The 14,507-nt window shown below is 41.5% G+C and overlaps 1 protein-coding gene across 1 annotated transcript in view; it reads left to right on the top strand.

Moving 5' to 3' along the window:
* Positions 1-14,507, top strand: part of PRIMPOL (primase and DNA directed polymerase) — a 20,554-nt gene that overhangs the window by 861 nt on the left and 5,186 nt on the right. The window contains exons 2-11 of the mRNA XM_048508998.1: positions 2,053-2,140; positions 3,925-4,109; positions 6,618-6,709; positions 7,382-7,523; positions 9,458-9,605; positions 10,372-10,662; positions 11,526-11,688; positions 12,572-12,669; positions 13,275-13,361; positions 13,450-13,558. Of these exons, the coding sequence (XP_048364955.1) occupies positions 2,131-2,140; positions 3,925-4,109; positions 6,618-6,709; positions 7,382-7,523; positions 9,458-9,605; positions 10,372-10,662; positions 11,526-11,688; positions 12,572-12,669; positions 13,275-13,361; positions 13,450-13,558 (1,325 nt within the window). The 5' untranslated portion in view covers positions 2,053-2,130. The remainder of the gene's footprint in view (positions 1-2,052; positions 2,141-3,924; positions 4,110-6,617; positions 6,710-7,381; positions 7,524-9,457; positions 9,606-10,371; positions 10,663-11,525; positions 11,689-12,571; positions 12,670-13,274; positions 13,362-13,449; positions 13,559-14,507) is intronic.

Here is a 14,507-nt window from a genome sequence, read left to right as displayed (position 1 = left end):
ATCGAGCCGAAGCGGTGCCGGGCTCCCTAATCTCTTGCCCGCCTCTCTGCAGGCAGCAGGGCTGGCTTAATTAACTGCCCATGGTCGGCTGGGCCACGCCGCAGGTTTCCCTCTCGCCTCACTTCATTGAGCGGGTGGGCGCTTTTGCCGGGCGGCCAAGTCGGGTAAGGCCGAGCCACCGGCTTCATCTCTTGCCCGCCTCTGCTCCACGGCAGCAGGAGTGGCGCACTCAATGGCTCAAGGGCGCTGGTCAAGGCTGCCGCTGGTTTTCCTCAGCCTCGTTTGAGCGGGGCGGGCGATTTCCCGGCAGCCGGCAAGGCCGAGCCACTGGCCCCATCCTTGCCCGCCCTGCAGGCAGCAGGGCAGACGCATCCATGCGCTTCTCAGAATGAATGGAGTAAAAGGTAAAAAAACCCCCAATATATACAGTGTTATCTTTATTTTAAAAGTCAAAAATTATTTGCAGCTCCAAGTGTTTTCTTTTCCCGTGGAAAACGGGTCCAAATGGCTCTTTGAGTGTTAAAGGTTCCCTACCCCTGCTGTAGATGTACCAGTCCTCCACTCAAAAGCAACCTTGTACTGAAGGGCAATCTTGATACAGGCTGAATGGGGTGGGGCAGAGAGTAAAGAAACAAAGAAGTCTTAAGACAATGTGATGAAATTGCCTCTTCCCTTTCCCCTCCTCTTTTGTTTCTCAATATCCAGCCTGATAAGAATTGCACTGTTTTGGTTAGTCTTAATAAAAGGTTCTTGTCTCTTAAGCGAGAGATTTTGCAGAGTGGTGTGTTTTTGTCTGCTGTTTTGGGTGAACATAACTGCATGTCACATATTCCGGCATCGCCTGAAATTTCAGTTTAAAGGAACTGTGGATAAAAGTAACGCTTACAATTGTGGAAAATATGACAAGTTCATGTCTTCCTTTCCAACAGAATTATTTGCAGTGTCTCCAGAGTGGACACAGCATATATCTCTTTCTCCTTGTTATACATCCTGTTGGTAGTTTCTGACAATCAGTGAGTTGGATCTAGAATATATTTTCTGCTAAACGAAGGGGAAGGGTACTTCTTCCAAGTACCCCTTCCTGCTGCAGATCTTTGATTTGGTTCTTATGCTGTTCTAGAGGATCCCCCAGGAGCAACATTTTGGGGTGATCAAAAAACTTCAGTGGTAAGTGGCAAGTTCTGTTCTGAGGACAGACGTGGCCTCCATTAGCCCAAAATTTAGTTTGGATCCAGTGTGGTATCTGTGTGCTTAGGGTTGATTTAGACATACTGGAGAATGGTCATAATTCATCATCCAGTGGCTGTACAGGTCTAGGAAATGATGATGGTTTGAGCCATCTTGGTTGCCTTCTCCTGCCCTGCTGGCTGCAGTAACGCTGTCCTGGCCTGGTTGCGTGGGCAGAGACCTGGGCCTGGGTGCCAAGCAAAATAGTCTGGTGGGTTGTTGTTTTCACATGTTAGTGGGGTTACCTATCCTTTTTGGAACACAGCAAAACAATATAACTTTAAAAAATAAAATGTGGGACATTAAATTGCTGTCCTGCTGACCCAAATGTGTTCTCCTTGATTAAAATGGAACCCCCATTAAACCCGCTTTTCTGCTAATATTTGTAATGTTCTAGAGTGGTAGAGCACTTGTTTTGCAGGAAGACCTTAAAAGCTGATAAAGTGCAAAAGTAAAAATAATAATGAAAGATAAAAAAATAAAAGCAAACGTTTGGCGAGTACAAATACCAGGCAGTTTATTTGTTGTTTCAGTGGTTTTTAACCTTTTTGGTATGGTGACTTGATATGGTGGTCCACTTAAAAAAAGGGGGAAAAAAGAAGCATGCCCAAATAACTAAAACTGCAAAAGCCTGGGTTCTACTTTCACAGGTTTTTTGACCCACTTCTGGGTTAGAGCCCACACAATGAGAATCACACTGTTGCTTTGTTACTTAATTTGTTGCTTTATCTTGAGATCCTAACTAAAAAGGTATATTAAGGTTAGTGAATTTCTGTATAAAGTTGTCTACGTTGTATTAATACTGTGTTTCATAATTTGTTACAGACTTTTTCCTTCATATTTGCTGTGATTAGGAGTCTAATGATTGAATGTTACTGATTACACCTCTTTCAAGTGCCATTGATGAGCACCAGTAAGTTTACTTTTCAAATGTTTACAACAAACTTACAATTACGGGCTGATTCCCCATGGTCAATTAATCGCGTGATACACGAAATATCAAGGATTCAGGAAGAACTCCGCACTGCCTGATCAATGAACAAGGATTCATCCCGGTACTGGTGCTCATTCTCCCCCTTATCCCGCGTCTTTGCTGAGCCTTCCTGAAAGTACTACTTTCTCAAAAAACACATCTTCGATCCAGTTTGGAGGGGAGGATCGGGGGGGTCTAATCCTCGTTCAAATTTACTGCCGTGGAGTGTGATGCAAATGCCTTACAACCAATCAGTGTGCGCGGTGCTGTTCTCATGAGAGAACGATAACCAATCAGAAACTTGGGGGGGGGACGGGACGTGCTGACGTTATAACGTGAGCACGTTTTTGTGGCAGAAAAAAGGTCCTGCCCCCAACACGGCACAACAGCCAATCGGGAGAAACCCGCCAAGGCAATTGCATGGTAGTGGGGATTGTTACATTTCTTGAATCCAAGATAGACCTAGGCCGTTTATGCACGGCCTCCATCTTCACGCCATGAGATACCGGGCGATCGCGCAGGCGAGGGGAGGCCGGGAAAGCAGGCGGCTCAAGACGACGCCTTCGACGCGCCGCAGACCACCCTCCGCCACCCTGAGGTCGGAGGGATAGTGTATGGGCTGCGACGCGAGATCATCACACGAAGGACACGGTAAGGGGAGGGGAGGGGAATAAGGCGCTGCTAATCGCTGCCGCAGACGCTTCAACAACAAACCCTTTAGTTGGTTGTTTAGGGCGTCTGAGTAGCCTCTATGAGGGAAGCGTTGTCGCCGCTGCTGCGTAGTACGGCGCTTGTAACGGGCGCCTGGCTGCTTTTACCGCCTCTGTATCGCTGTAAGATTTGGGCCGCGGCATAAACGGACTCCAGGCCGCTTATGCATCGGCCTTCCAGTCGCCTCCCCACGCCGGCGAGTTTCGCCGGGCGTAGCGGGATTGCTCGCGACGAAGCCGGGCGAGCAGGCGAGGGGAGGTCGTAGAAAGCAGCATGCTCAAGACGGAGCCGCCCAGCCTCATTATCGTATTTTTCAGCGTTGCGGGAAGTGCCGCGAGTCTCGCTTCACGCTGCCCTCCGACCCTGGAGGTCGAGGACAGGTATGGGCTGCGACCGCGAGACGCACGCATACGCGGGAGGGAGGGAATAGCGTTGCCTTCTGCGGCGCTGTTCGCACCGGCCGTTAGGAAGACGCCTTCCCAACAACAACAACCCTGTTGTTTAGGCTGCCTGAGGTCAGCCCTTCTGCGGGAGGGAAGCGCCGCTGCTGCGCGCTAAAGAAGCGTTCGTGTAACGGGCGCCTGGGCGGGCGCTTACCGCCCCAGTGTCGTCAGATGGGCCGCAAGTAAACGGCCCTAGATTTCTTCACTGGAAACATGCTGCGGTGGGGAGGTTGAAACCTCAATGAAAAGGTGCAGTTTATTTTCAAACTTGGTTTGATCTAGATTGAATTTCCCGGTGGGGATTCAGCCACGGATTAAATAATATTAGAAACAAATTAATGCCAAAATTTGCCTGTGGCTTTAACAGGTTAGAGCAGACCAACAAACACTTTCAACTTTATCTGCCTCTTTAGAGTCAAGAGAATCAATTTCTTTTCTGCTTCTGGGGTCCATTCTGCAACACTTGTCTGTGAATTTTCTTGAGTTCTGTTTGCTATTTATAAATGGAAATTAGACTAAATGATTTGGTTAGTTTTCTGGATTGCTCAAAGTGTTGATATATTGTCTTAGGGCAAACAAAGAGAAAGTGGGAAGAAAGAGTGAGAGACATTGAAGAACTAGCATCTCAGTACCAACGAAAGCCACTCTGCTCCCGATATAGGCCGCAGTTGTCCAAACCTTGCCAACCATCCTCTGTTTGGAAGCTGTTTCATCGCCAAACCCAAGCATTTAACTTTGCCAAGAATTGTAAAGAGGTACGACAGTAAATCATTAATGAAAAAAACTTTGTCTATGAGGTACTTTATCAGTTTGACATCCATTGTGTTGTATATGTTTAGTGCCATCAAGTTACTTTCAACCTTTGGTGACCATATAAATTAATGTCCTCGGAAATGGCCTATTTTTAAAAAATCCTTTTTAAAAACAATTTTACTTGAAACAGTTACAAAGTGTGCAACTTAAAAGAAATAAAAAATACATACAGTGCTATGTAAACTAGGAAGAAAAAGCCCAAGAATTTACCCAAGTATAACAGATTAAAACCTAATAACTCTAATGTGAAAGTTATACATATACAGAGAAAATATATATATTAACTAAGCTAAGATAGATAGAAAAAACAAAACAAAAACTTAGTACTCCTATACTCTAATGACTTCCCCTAAGTCTCTCAAAATTACGTCATTTAAATGTATTAGAACAGGGGTCAGCAACCTTTACCACCCAAAGAGCCATTTGGACCCGTTTTCCATGACCTCGAAGATTTAACGAGCTGTAGAGCCAGTTTGGCCCCTCCACTCACCTTTCCTGGAGGGACATGCCCATGCTACACTCCGACCTCCAGGCCATGCGGAGCCGCAGTATAAGGCTGAAAGAGCAGCATGTGGCTCTGGAGCTGCGGGTTGCAGACCCCTGTATTAGAATATAAACATATATATTTTAGCCTATCCCTATTAGATTTTATAACTTATAATCAGTGATGGGATTGAAATAATTTAACATCCGGTTCTGGTGGTGGGATTCAAATAATTTAACAACTAGTTGTTTACAGTTTTAACAACCAGTTCTGCCTAAGTGGTGTGAACCTGGTTGTAATGTTAATGAACTGGTTATAATGTTAAAGAAAAATAAGTAGAAGATTATAACAAAGGAATTCTACCTAAGATATATTTAAACGTTAATGGAATGGCCTATTGTTAACAACCTTGTTCAGATCTTGCAGACTGAGGGCCGTGGCTTCCATTATAGAGGCAATCCATCCCATGATGGGTCGTCTTCTTTTCCTGCTGCCTTCAACTTTTCCTGGCATTGTTGTCTTTTCCGATGACTCTTCTCATAATGTGACCAAAGTATGATAGCCTAAGTGAAGTCATTTTAGCTTCTGGGAGGGTTCATTCCATTGTAGTGTTTCAACAATGTAGACCGTCATTAGTTATTACAATGGATCTAAGAAATGTGGTTCTATTCAGACTGTACACATTTTTACACAACAAAGTCAAATAAAAACAATACAGAAAAGTATAACCAGTGAGAAGAGAAATATATCATAACTCAGATGGTGCAGTAATATGAAAAAAGCAACAAAGCAAGCTCAGGTGAGCTTCCTAGGGCAGGAAGTTCTAACGAATCAGTTCAGCAATACCACATTGTCCATTATGGTGTTTCTCTGTTGAGAAAACCTGTTTTATCAGTGAATGGCTAATTTAGATCAGTGTCAGCATCTAGAATCTTTTGTTAACAGCATAAGTTTTAATTTACTGTTTACTTTAAAATTTGGCTGTGTTTACTCAGAGAACAGTAACTTATGACAAACTCAAATGTCAACTCAATCATAATTTGGATTGCTCTACTTAAAACTGCAGTTGAAGGATTTTATGTCCCAGGACTTCCTACAAACCTTTCTGCATGTGGATCGCTAGTTTGAAATAAAATAGGATTTAAGTGTAGCCCTCTATTGAGATACTATATGCTATTTTATTTAACATACATTCTCCTACTTGCAGATTGAAGAGCTGTATTCCTGAAAAGTAGCTTATGCTATTTTCACACTTCTGTATTAATTCGCAATTAGTAGGACTGGTGAATAGAAAAGTGGAAGTTGTGAAAAGAGAGGGCTATTCGAGATGGAAGTAGATGCAAGATATGTAGAGAAAAAAAGAATAAAAACGCAAAGGAAGGTATATAAGAAAAAAATCAGTACAACGACAAGATATAAAAATTCAAGCATATAAACTTTACAAGTCGCCTGGTGTGGGAGACATAAATGCAATACTTCTTAAATAATGTAAAGTGTACAAAGAGTTTGAGGCTTTTTAGTTGAAAGGGGATGATTAAGGGGAGACATGATAGCATATTGTGAAGTTATGAATGGAGTGTTGGAAGTGTGCTTGGAGGACCCCCTCTCCCCCACAATATTAGAACTGGAGTTCATCTAATGAAATTGCCTGGCAGTAGATTAAATACCAACAAAACAAAGTGATAGTTATGAACCCTGACATTTAGGCTGAACCTCCAGTCAATGGTGAGCAGGCCATGTAAAAATGTTTGGTCAAAGTTTTTGGTTTGCACACAGAGAATCCACTACATTGTCATCCTTCAGTCGTGCTTAGCTTTTCTGTTTTTGTGTTATCTGTAGTGCATCGAAGGATGCATTGGAAGCCAATTATACCAAACAAACCAAACTACTAACTGCCCTTTGGGTATCTTATTTAGTTGTATGAAAAAAGGAAAACTGATTTTTCATTGTTATCATTCTTTAAAAGGATGTTCATGTATTTGCGTTGGAAAAGAACGCTGAAAACAAGCAGAGGTTTTATCTGGTGACAACATACACAGAACTTTGGTTTTATTACAAGTAAGTATCTGAAAACTAAAAACAAGGACTGTATTTGTATGGTTTAAACACATGCATGCTCCTGGTCCGATGGAACACTAAAATTACTTGCCTGTCCACTGGGTTTCACTCTCAAGTAAGCTTGTTCGATCCAAGGTGATCAGTCAGAACATCAGCTTCCTGTAAACCTTTAAAACTCCAGCAGTTTGGGGTCTAGTGCAAGCGATGCAACCCATGCCTGCATTCAATTTCTCTGCTCTTCCTCCCACCCCCAATCCTCTTTAAAAGCTATTGTGTCAAATCAGAAAAACCTCCTCATCATGGCTGAACTTAAATAAAGGTTGGGGTTTTTGGTTGTTTGGGTACTTTTTGAAAATTGTGCATGCAAAAATCCTTCCAGATTTTTGGCTGCAGTTCCAACATTGTGCTGATTCAGCGTCTGCTACATTGGCATAACATTACAGAAGCATCATTTCTTATGGCATGGTGCTGGCAGAGTAGTTTGAATAGCCTGTCCACAGTACTTTTGTGCTGATGCTGCAGATTTTTCTTTTTAACTGCCATTTTATTAAAGAATAATCTTTGGTGTTTTTATATCCATTTTATTAAAGAGCAGTGTGGATGTTTACGTTTGTTCAGTGATGTTTGAAATTTCCACAAATACAGATTATAACGATTCTTGTTTAAATCTAGCAAACATTATGAAACAAGTCTCATGCACTGCTATGAAGTCATTCCAGAAAACGCTGTTTGCAAATTATACTTTGATTTGGAATTTTACATACCAGCGAATCCAGGAGTTGATGGGCAGCAGATGGTTGCAGCTTTAATAGAGGTAATGTTATAATACAAGAAAAATTAGAAAGGTAGATTTAAACTAAACAGTTATGCAAAAAATTCTAGCTGTGATAGTAAATAAGCTGACAAAGGAGAATATAGGATCTCTTTGTAAGTTTCAGGGGTGTTTTAAGTATGACCTACAGAGTTACCAGGCAAAACTCAACCTTTTTCCCAGTCTGTGTGATCGGGAAGCAGTATTAACACCTAGAAATCCCTATAAATTGAACACAGATGAAACACCCATATTAGAAATTTGCATCTGAGTTCTGATATATGACCAGTCCTATCACACTGGGCTACAGTGTGAATACATAGTTTAGCAGAAAATGAGAAAGCTGAATCTGACTGGGGGAACTGCAGATGCCTGAGAAGCCGTAGTACTACAAGGCTGGCTAAAAGTGTGTCTTGGTTCAGACTATGACAATCCATAATGTGAATGACAGTCCACAGTGTGAATGAGTCTTGGACCTGCATCTCCATCCTCCTTTGTCACATTGTGTGCTGTACTTCCTTCTTTCCCATTCTGCTTTGTAACAAACGATAATTTGATATGGAAAACTAAGGTTTGTACTTGTCCTGAAAACCAAAATTGCAGGGCACACCGGAACCGTGATTTGCCTATCTATATGTCACAGCAACATTGTTTTATCACAAACTAAGTAGAGAAGTTATTGCAGCATTCAGGAAGAAGGGAGAATGCAGTTCAAGGCCCAGTGCTTGTTCACATGGAACTAAACAATAGTTTAGCCTTGCTTCAAAACCAAACCAATTTTTTTGTTAGCATGTGCCCTGGTGACAGAAACGGGATTTCTGACTCTAAATCGAGCCCTTTGTGAAGTCGTTACGGGCGACACAAGGAATAGGCGAGACTCAGCGATATCATCCGGTGGAGAGAAGCCAGTGGCCATATAGCGTGATCTGTGGATCTGGCTACTCTGCTGAGCTGGGGGTCCCTGGCACCTTTTATTAGGGTTTTCGGGAAGGTGGGAGAGCGGGAGAATGTTGCACAATACATGAATCATAGGGGCTGCATACGTGCGAGAGGAAACGTTCCTGTCTGTGCCTAATCCATACCTGGGGGTATGTACCTTTTGTCCCTTTGTCCAGTGGAGCATCTTTGTGACCCTCGTGGAGTCACGCGGGGGTCTTGTGACCGGTGAGGATGCTTGCCCAGAGGGCAACAGATGGCGCAGGCATTCCTGTGCTCTGTCTGAAGCTCTGCCGGGTTCGCAGGCTAACCCCTACACCTTCGGGGATGAGGCGGCCTATAAATTTAATTAATTAATAAATAAATAAATAAATAAATAAATAAATAAATAAATAAATAAATAAATAAATAAATGAACGAACAGATCAAAGATGGTGAAAATGTTGGGATAGAGTGCGACAGCATGCTTAATTTCTCATGCCATATGTAAAAAATAAGGGAAATTCTGAGAAGCTAAACTAAGAGTTGAAACATTTGGTTTGGTGCAGAAAGAAAACATCTGACTACAGTTAATTTTTTACTATCATTCCATCTTGACTATATTGGCATGGCTCCAAAGGGGAATATATCATCTGCTGGGCATGCACAGGAGCTTTTAAGGCATCCTCCTTGTGGTGACAGTCCCCTGAACCATTTGTAAACCCACACCCAAAGGTGAGGGAGTCTTTGGAGTGATTTTCATTGAGACTTAAAGAGCTGCTGCTGGAAAATTAAACAGCCAATCTCTCTGTGCAGCCTTCACATGACAGTGGCAGCTGCTGAAAACATGGGGACTTATTTCTTTGTAGAGCGATCAACATAGGGATGTTTGTTTGGCTATTCAGCCCTCCTTACCTTTATTCTTTTTAAAGTCTCTGTAGTACTTGCGAGTACAAAAATTCACCTTCTCCAAAAAACTAAGGGCAGAGTCATCAAAATAAATGCTACTTTCTATCTTTCAGTTCGTCAGTAAAAAATTAGAACAACATTATGGAGTGAAATGTTCAGCCGAAGATGTCCTGAATTTAGATTCTAGCACGGAAGAAAAATTTAGTTGCCACTTAATATTTCAGCTCCACAAAGCTGCTTTTAAAAATAATATTGATATAGGTAAGTGGCACTTATTTCAGAGGCATTCAGTAGAAATGGTGTCCCTGTAAATGTTACTGTATACTCTGTACATGTCCTTCTGTTTTATTTGTCACATTGGTTTTCAAATAGTTGTTGGTGTTCAGACTGTTAAAATAATTAATAATATAAATAAATAACGATGGCCTGGATGTGTTGAATCCCGCAACCATCTACTTATTAACAGGAATTAATTACAAATAGTGCTTGTTAAGGAACAAGAAATAGAACAGAAAAAGACAACACAGGTCTGGTTAAGTCAATTGTAGAAAAGGAGCGTGAGCCGACCAAAGAGATGGAACAGTAGGGGAAAAAAATAGAATAGCAGCTGACTAACATTGGCTGTGCCCTGCCCACACCTCCAGAATGCCCCCAGTGATGCTAGCATAGACAGCAGGGGTGCAAGAGCACTGATGTGGTGTGCATCACCACATCCAGCCACTTTGGTAGGCTGCAGCGGCCACCCACCAGCACATCCACCCCTCTGCTGGGGCAAGTACCCTGGGGAGGGCAAATCCGCTAGCATAAGCCTGCGCCGCCTCTAGTGACAAATTCAACCCCCCTACTTTGGATGGGGCCTTCAGCTGTCTACTCATAATTACCTTGTTAGCTCTAAAACTTGTATTATATGGATATTCTGGTTTTATTTCAAAGCTTAACTAGTTTTATTACTCCTCATCAGGCAGAACTGTTTTTGATGAGATCTGAAAAAGTTTTTTTAAGTGTTTTTAATTTTTGTCATTTTAAGGTAACTTTTTAAGAACAGTTTTGCAACCTGCTATTCTTCTAACTAAGAATGAAGATCCATTGGTTTCAGAGAAGCAGGCGGTCACTACTGTTTCTCAGAGTTATGGAGCTACCGCTTCTTTGCCTAGTTGCCTTGAAAACCAGACTATAACCAAGGACATGTCACAAAGCTGGCAGCTGAATTCACACAGAACACAGGAGAAAAATACATCTCAATGGACAGAAAATCCAGATCTTTCCTTTCTGATAGTGAATGGAAAACACGGAGGAAAGCAGCTATTTGTGGATCTTGGTAAATATTGAAAATTATTCATGCAGTCAGAAATGCGTGTTAATACTATTTTCAAACATTTGTACAATTAGTTGGCTTAAAGGGGCTGGTCACTTTCCTAGGAATAATCTCCAACTAAGTCCTTGGATTTGCTTCTGAGTAAATCTGATGTCTCTTTCTTAACTGGATATGGTTTCACTTTCAGAAAAGGATATACTACATGCTGTTTGCGCAGGCAGTCCTTAATCCATGGAAATAAGGCGGGATATAAATGTTTTAAATATACAAAAAGGGAAAAAAGTTTTTCCTCAAGCATTTCAAGTGAAAGAGGATTTGGGATGTGCTTAAATGTGCCTCAGGGCCCTTTTCAGTGGTGGCCCCTTAAGAGAGCTTTCCCTGTTGGAGAGCTCTCCCTGTTGAGGCCCTCCCTTACTGGCCACTAGGCATCAGGGCAAAATATTTATTTTTACCTACATTTTATCATTTTTATCTGATCCAACTGTTTTATCAATATCATTGACTGCCGATTGTCGTATGCTGTTTTTACATTCTGACACATTTTTATTGCTTCCTCATTTCTCATTAATTGGTTTTGTTGGCTAGTTTTGTTTTTATTGTTTTAGTTGTGAGCTGGCTCCAATGATTCTGAATAGGCTGTATGTATAAAATGTATAAAATACTGCTTTAATCATTGTTATGCTGTATAATTTGTATAGTATTTCCATATTTAAAGAGATTTAAGAATTAAAGCCATAGTCTTGCCAGTATTAGTTGCTATCAGCAGGCTTTAATCATACTTGACTTTAAGTTTGACTGGATTGTGACCATCGACTATTTAAAAAATAACAACAATTTTAAATTCAACTGGTAATTTTTTTCTATAGGTGTTTATACAAAGAACAGAAACTTCCGGCTGTACAAATCATCGAAAGCAGGAAACTGTGCCATTTTAGACATTGCTAAAGATAACAAGTTTTTTCCTAAATCTGTAAAGAATACTTCTATAGAAGAGCAATATTTCTATTCCTCTTTGATCTGTAATGTGAGGTAACAATTACGTTTCTCCCTTTGAATTCTAAATTATTCCCTAAAATTCATTTACATTATTACTACGTGTGTTCATTGTTTCCCTTGAAACAGCAATGAATTATCAAATTTATGCCAGTTCTCTGATTACTCAAAACCCAGAAGGGTCAATTTTGGATACACACTTAGGTTGTTCACGCATAGGGAAGTATGGCTTGGTAATAGGCAGGGTCAGGGGAAAAAATCACCTCTAGCCCTGCCCCTCTTCTCCTTCATGAATGTTAATATGGGTCATGCTGCTTGTTGAAATAACAGCCCAAGCCAGACCAGGATGGTGGATGGGAACACTGCTGTTCTGGCACTTTCCTCCCAATCCAAAGGGCTTCCGTGCAGTGTGGGAAGCCCAAAAACACATACCAGTGGCCAAGGATTTCCCATAGGGAATTACAGAAATACACCACAAGGAATGTGGCATATCTCCAAGCCAGCACCTTTGGCATACAGCGGCTGGGCAGGCAGTAGAAGCCAACAAAAGTCAGTTCCACCTACTGGCATGCCCAGGGTTACACCAGCACAGCTTTCTGCACCAGCGTAAAGGACAGCTTCCAGGTCGGGTGCCACTGAGCTGCATGTCAGCCACCTGGGTAAGCAACTCCCTCGGCAGTACATTTGCCTGTTACTGGCTTGGGCTGCCCAAATCTCCTTTCTAAAAGTGATGATGCACTTCTCAAAGCACTAAAAGGAAACTTTGCAAGTCAAATGAGTGAGTTATTTTTATGTATGGCTATACTGTGGGAAGAAAATGTAACACATTACCAGAGAACAGTGGCTGGGAAAAGAAGTTTGTATCCAGAAATGTTCTATTTCTCATTCCTTTGTGTTTTTTTCTTGTTTTGGGAGGCAGATTTTCTAGTTGTTTAAAAATTCTGTCCTGTGACAAGCCAGAAAAGACAAAAGAAACACCTGTTTGTTTAGACGGCAGCACTTCTAGTAGCAGCTCAGGTAATTGCATTGAATTCATGTTAAATACAATTTTCAGTTTCTTCTTTAACTGTTGTTTATTCTTCATCAGAATGACTATTGATGAGGGAAACTAGTCTCAGTCTCCAGAATAAGTTGAGGAAAAACACAAAACAGCAATGGAGATCCTCTCTTCACAGCAGCAAAAGAAGAATTGAGGGAGTAGCTGGTCATGTGATCATTTTTGTGGAAAATCACCAGGAGGAGGAGGGGCACTCCTAGTCTGCTAGAAAGCTTTGGAAATCTTTCCCGTGGCTGGCCTATGCGCGTGCAGTTCCCAATGTGTGCCTGAACAGAAGCCACGAAGATGAAGTGATTTTATAATGTTACTGATAAGAGGAGACAAATAGTGAAAGACTTGAGAATTCAGCGTTCTTAAAAGAGTGAACCAACTCAGAAGGGGATTGTTTGTGTACTGAAATTTGGCTTGTGCAGCCTATGACTTTTCTGATCAAGATCACATCAGAACGAGCTGAGACAAACTCCCATAATTTTAGAAGTGGTTTGTGTCATATAAGGCAGAGAGAAGCTGACTGGATTTATTTATATTTGTCTCTGTTAGTAATCTTTGCACCCCTTTTTTATAGTCCCCATTGGAGGATACCAGAGTTCACCCTATCCAGAAGTTGATAACTTTGTTGTCTCTCTAGTCAATAAAGATAACATTCAGGGAGGTAAGAAATATTTACCGTGTGTGCAACAGAAAGAGGTGCTTTTTAAAGGTGACATATATCTTGGAAAACGAAGTATTTCTTTTTCTAGGGATACGACGATGGAATTATTTTTCTCTTGAAGAGCTTCTTGTGTATGACATCTCTAAGTATCGCTGGTGTAGAAATATTGGCAGAGCTCACAGAAGTAACAATATAATGTATGTAATCTTTATTATTCTTTGAAATATTTTGTCAATGAGTTACTGGTTCAGAAAAATCTAAAACTAATATTTTAGCAGAAATGAATCATGAAACTTTAATTAAAGCTATGTTTTGCATGGATTCAGCAGAATATGATTTTGTGCGTGTGTACTGCCGCCATGTCACACATATGGCAAGCCCTGGTGGGGTTTTCAAGATACAGGATGTTCAGAGGTGGTTTGCCATTGTATGTCTCTGCATCATGACCCTGGTTTTCCTTGGAGGTGTCCCATCCAAATATTCACCAGGGTTGACCCTACTTAGCTTCTGAGATCTGATGAAGTCAGGCTAGCCTGGGCTTAATATAGATTGCATAATGGTTAGCATTATTCTCTGTTCAAAATGGTAACATAGGACATGATCTTCCCAAGTATAGTATCAAACTAATAATACGCTTTCATTGCATTTATTTTAAAAAATGAGTCACAAAGGAATGGCAATAAATGTACTAAAGCCTAAACTATGTCCTAGTTAATTAACCCATCCCCTGCCCTCCTTCGATACATTCAAGGAAGATTTGATACCTTTCAAGAGGGAACTGTTTTTGCTGATGGTATTAATCACCTGTTGAGCAGTTGTAGGGAGAAGAGAAGTATCAGAATTGAGGGATACTCACAGCCCAATCTGGGACTTGGGGTGTGGGGTGAGGCTGGACCCTTCTCTGGAGATTTACCCTGGAAACTGATTCGGAAGATGTGGCATATCTCCATTATCCCCTAGGTAAGGTGGGGGTTTTCAAAGTCTTTTTTTTGTTCTTGCTTTTTTGGGCTTTGAAGAGGGCAGGGGCGTATCTGCCATGGGAACATAGGGAGTCAAATGTCCCCAGGTGCCCCCATTTGGTCACATGGGGGGGGGAATTCAGGTTCATTTGTGTGCTTTTTGTATTTTTTAGTGTTTTTTCAGTTT

The sequence above is a fragment of the Sphaerodactylus townsendi genome, linkage group LG10 (assembly GCF_021028975.2).
Source record: "Sphaerodactylus townsendi isolate TG3544 linkage group LG10, MPM_Stown_v2.3, whole genome shotgun sequence".
Lineage (NCBI taxonomy): Eukaryota > Metazoa > Chordata > Lepidosauria > Squamata > Sphaerodactylidae > Sphaerodactylus > Sphaerodactylus townsendi.
Note: the sequence above shows the minus strand (reverse complement) of the source record. Positions and strands in the feature narration are given on the sequence as shown.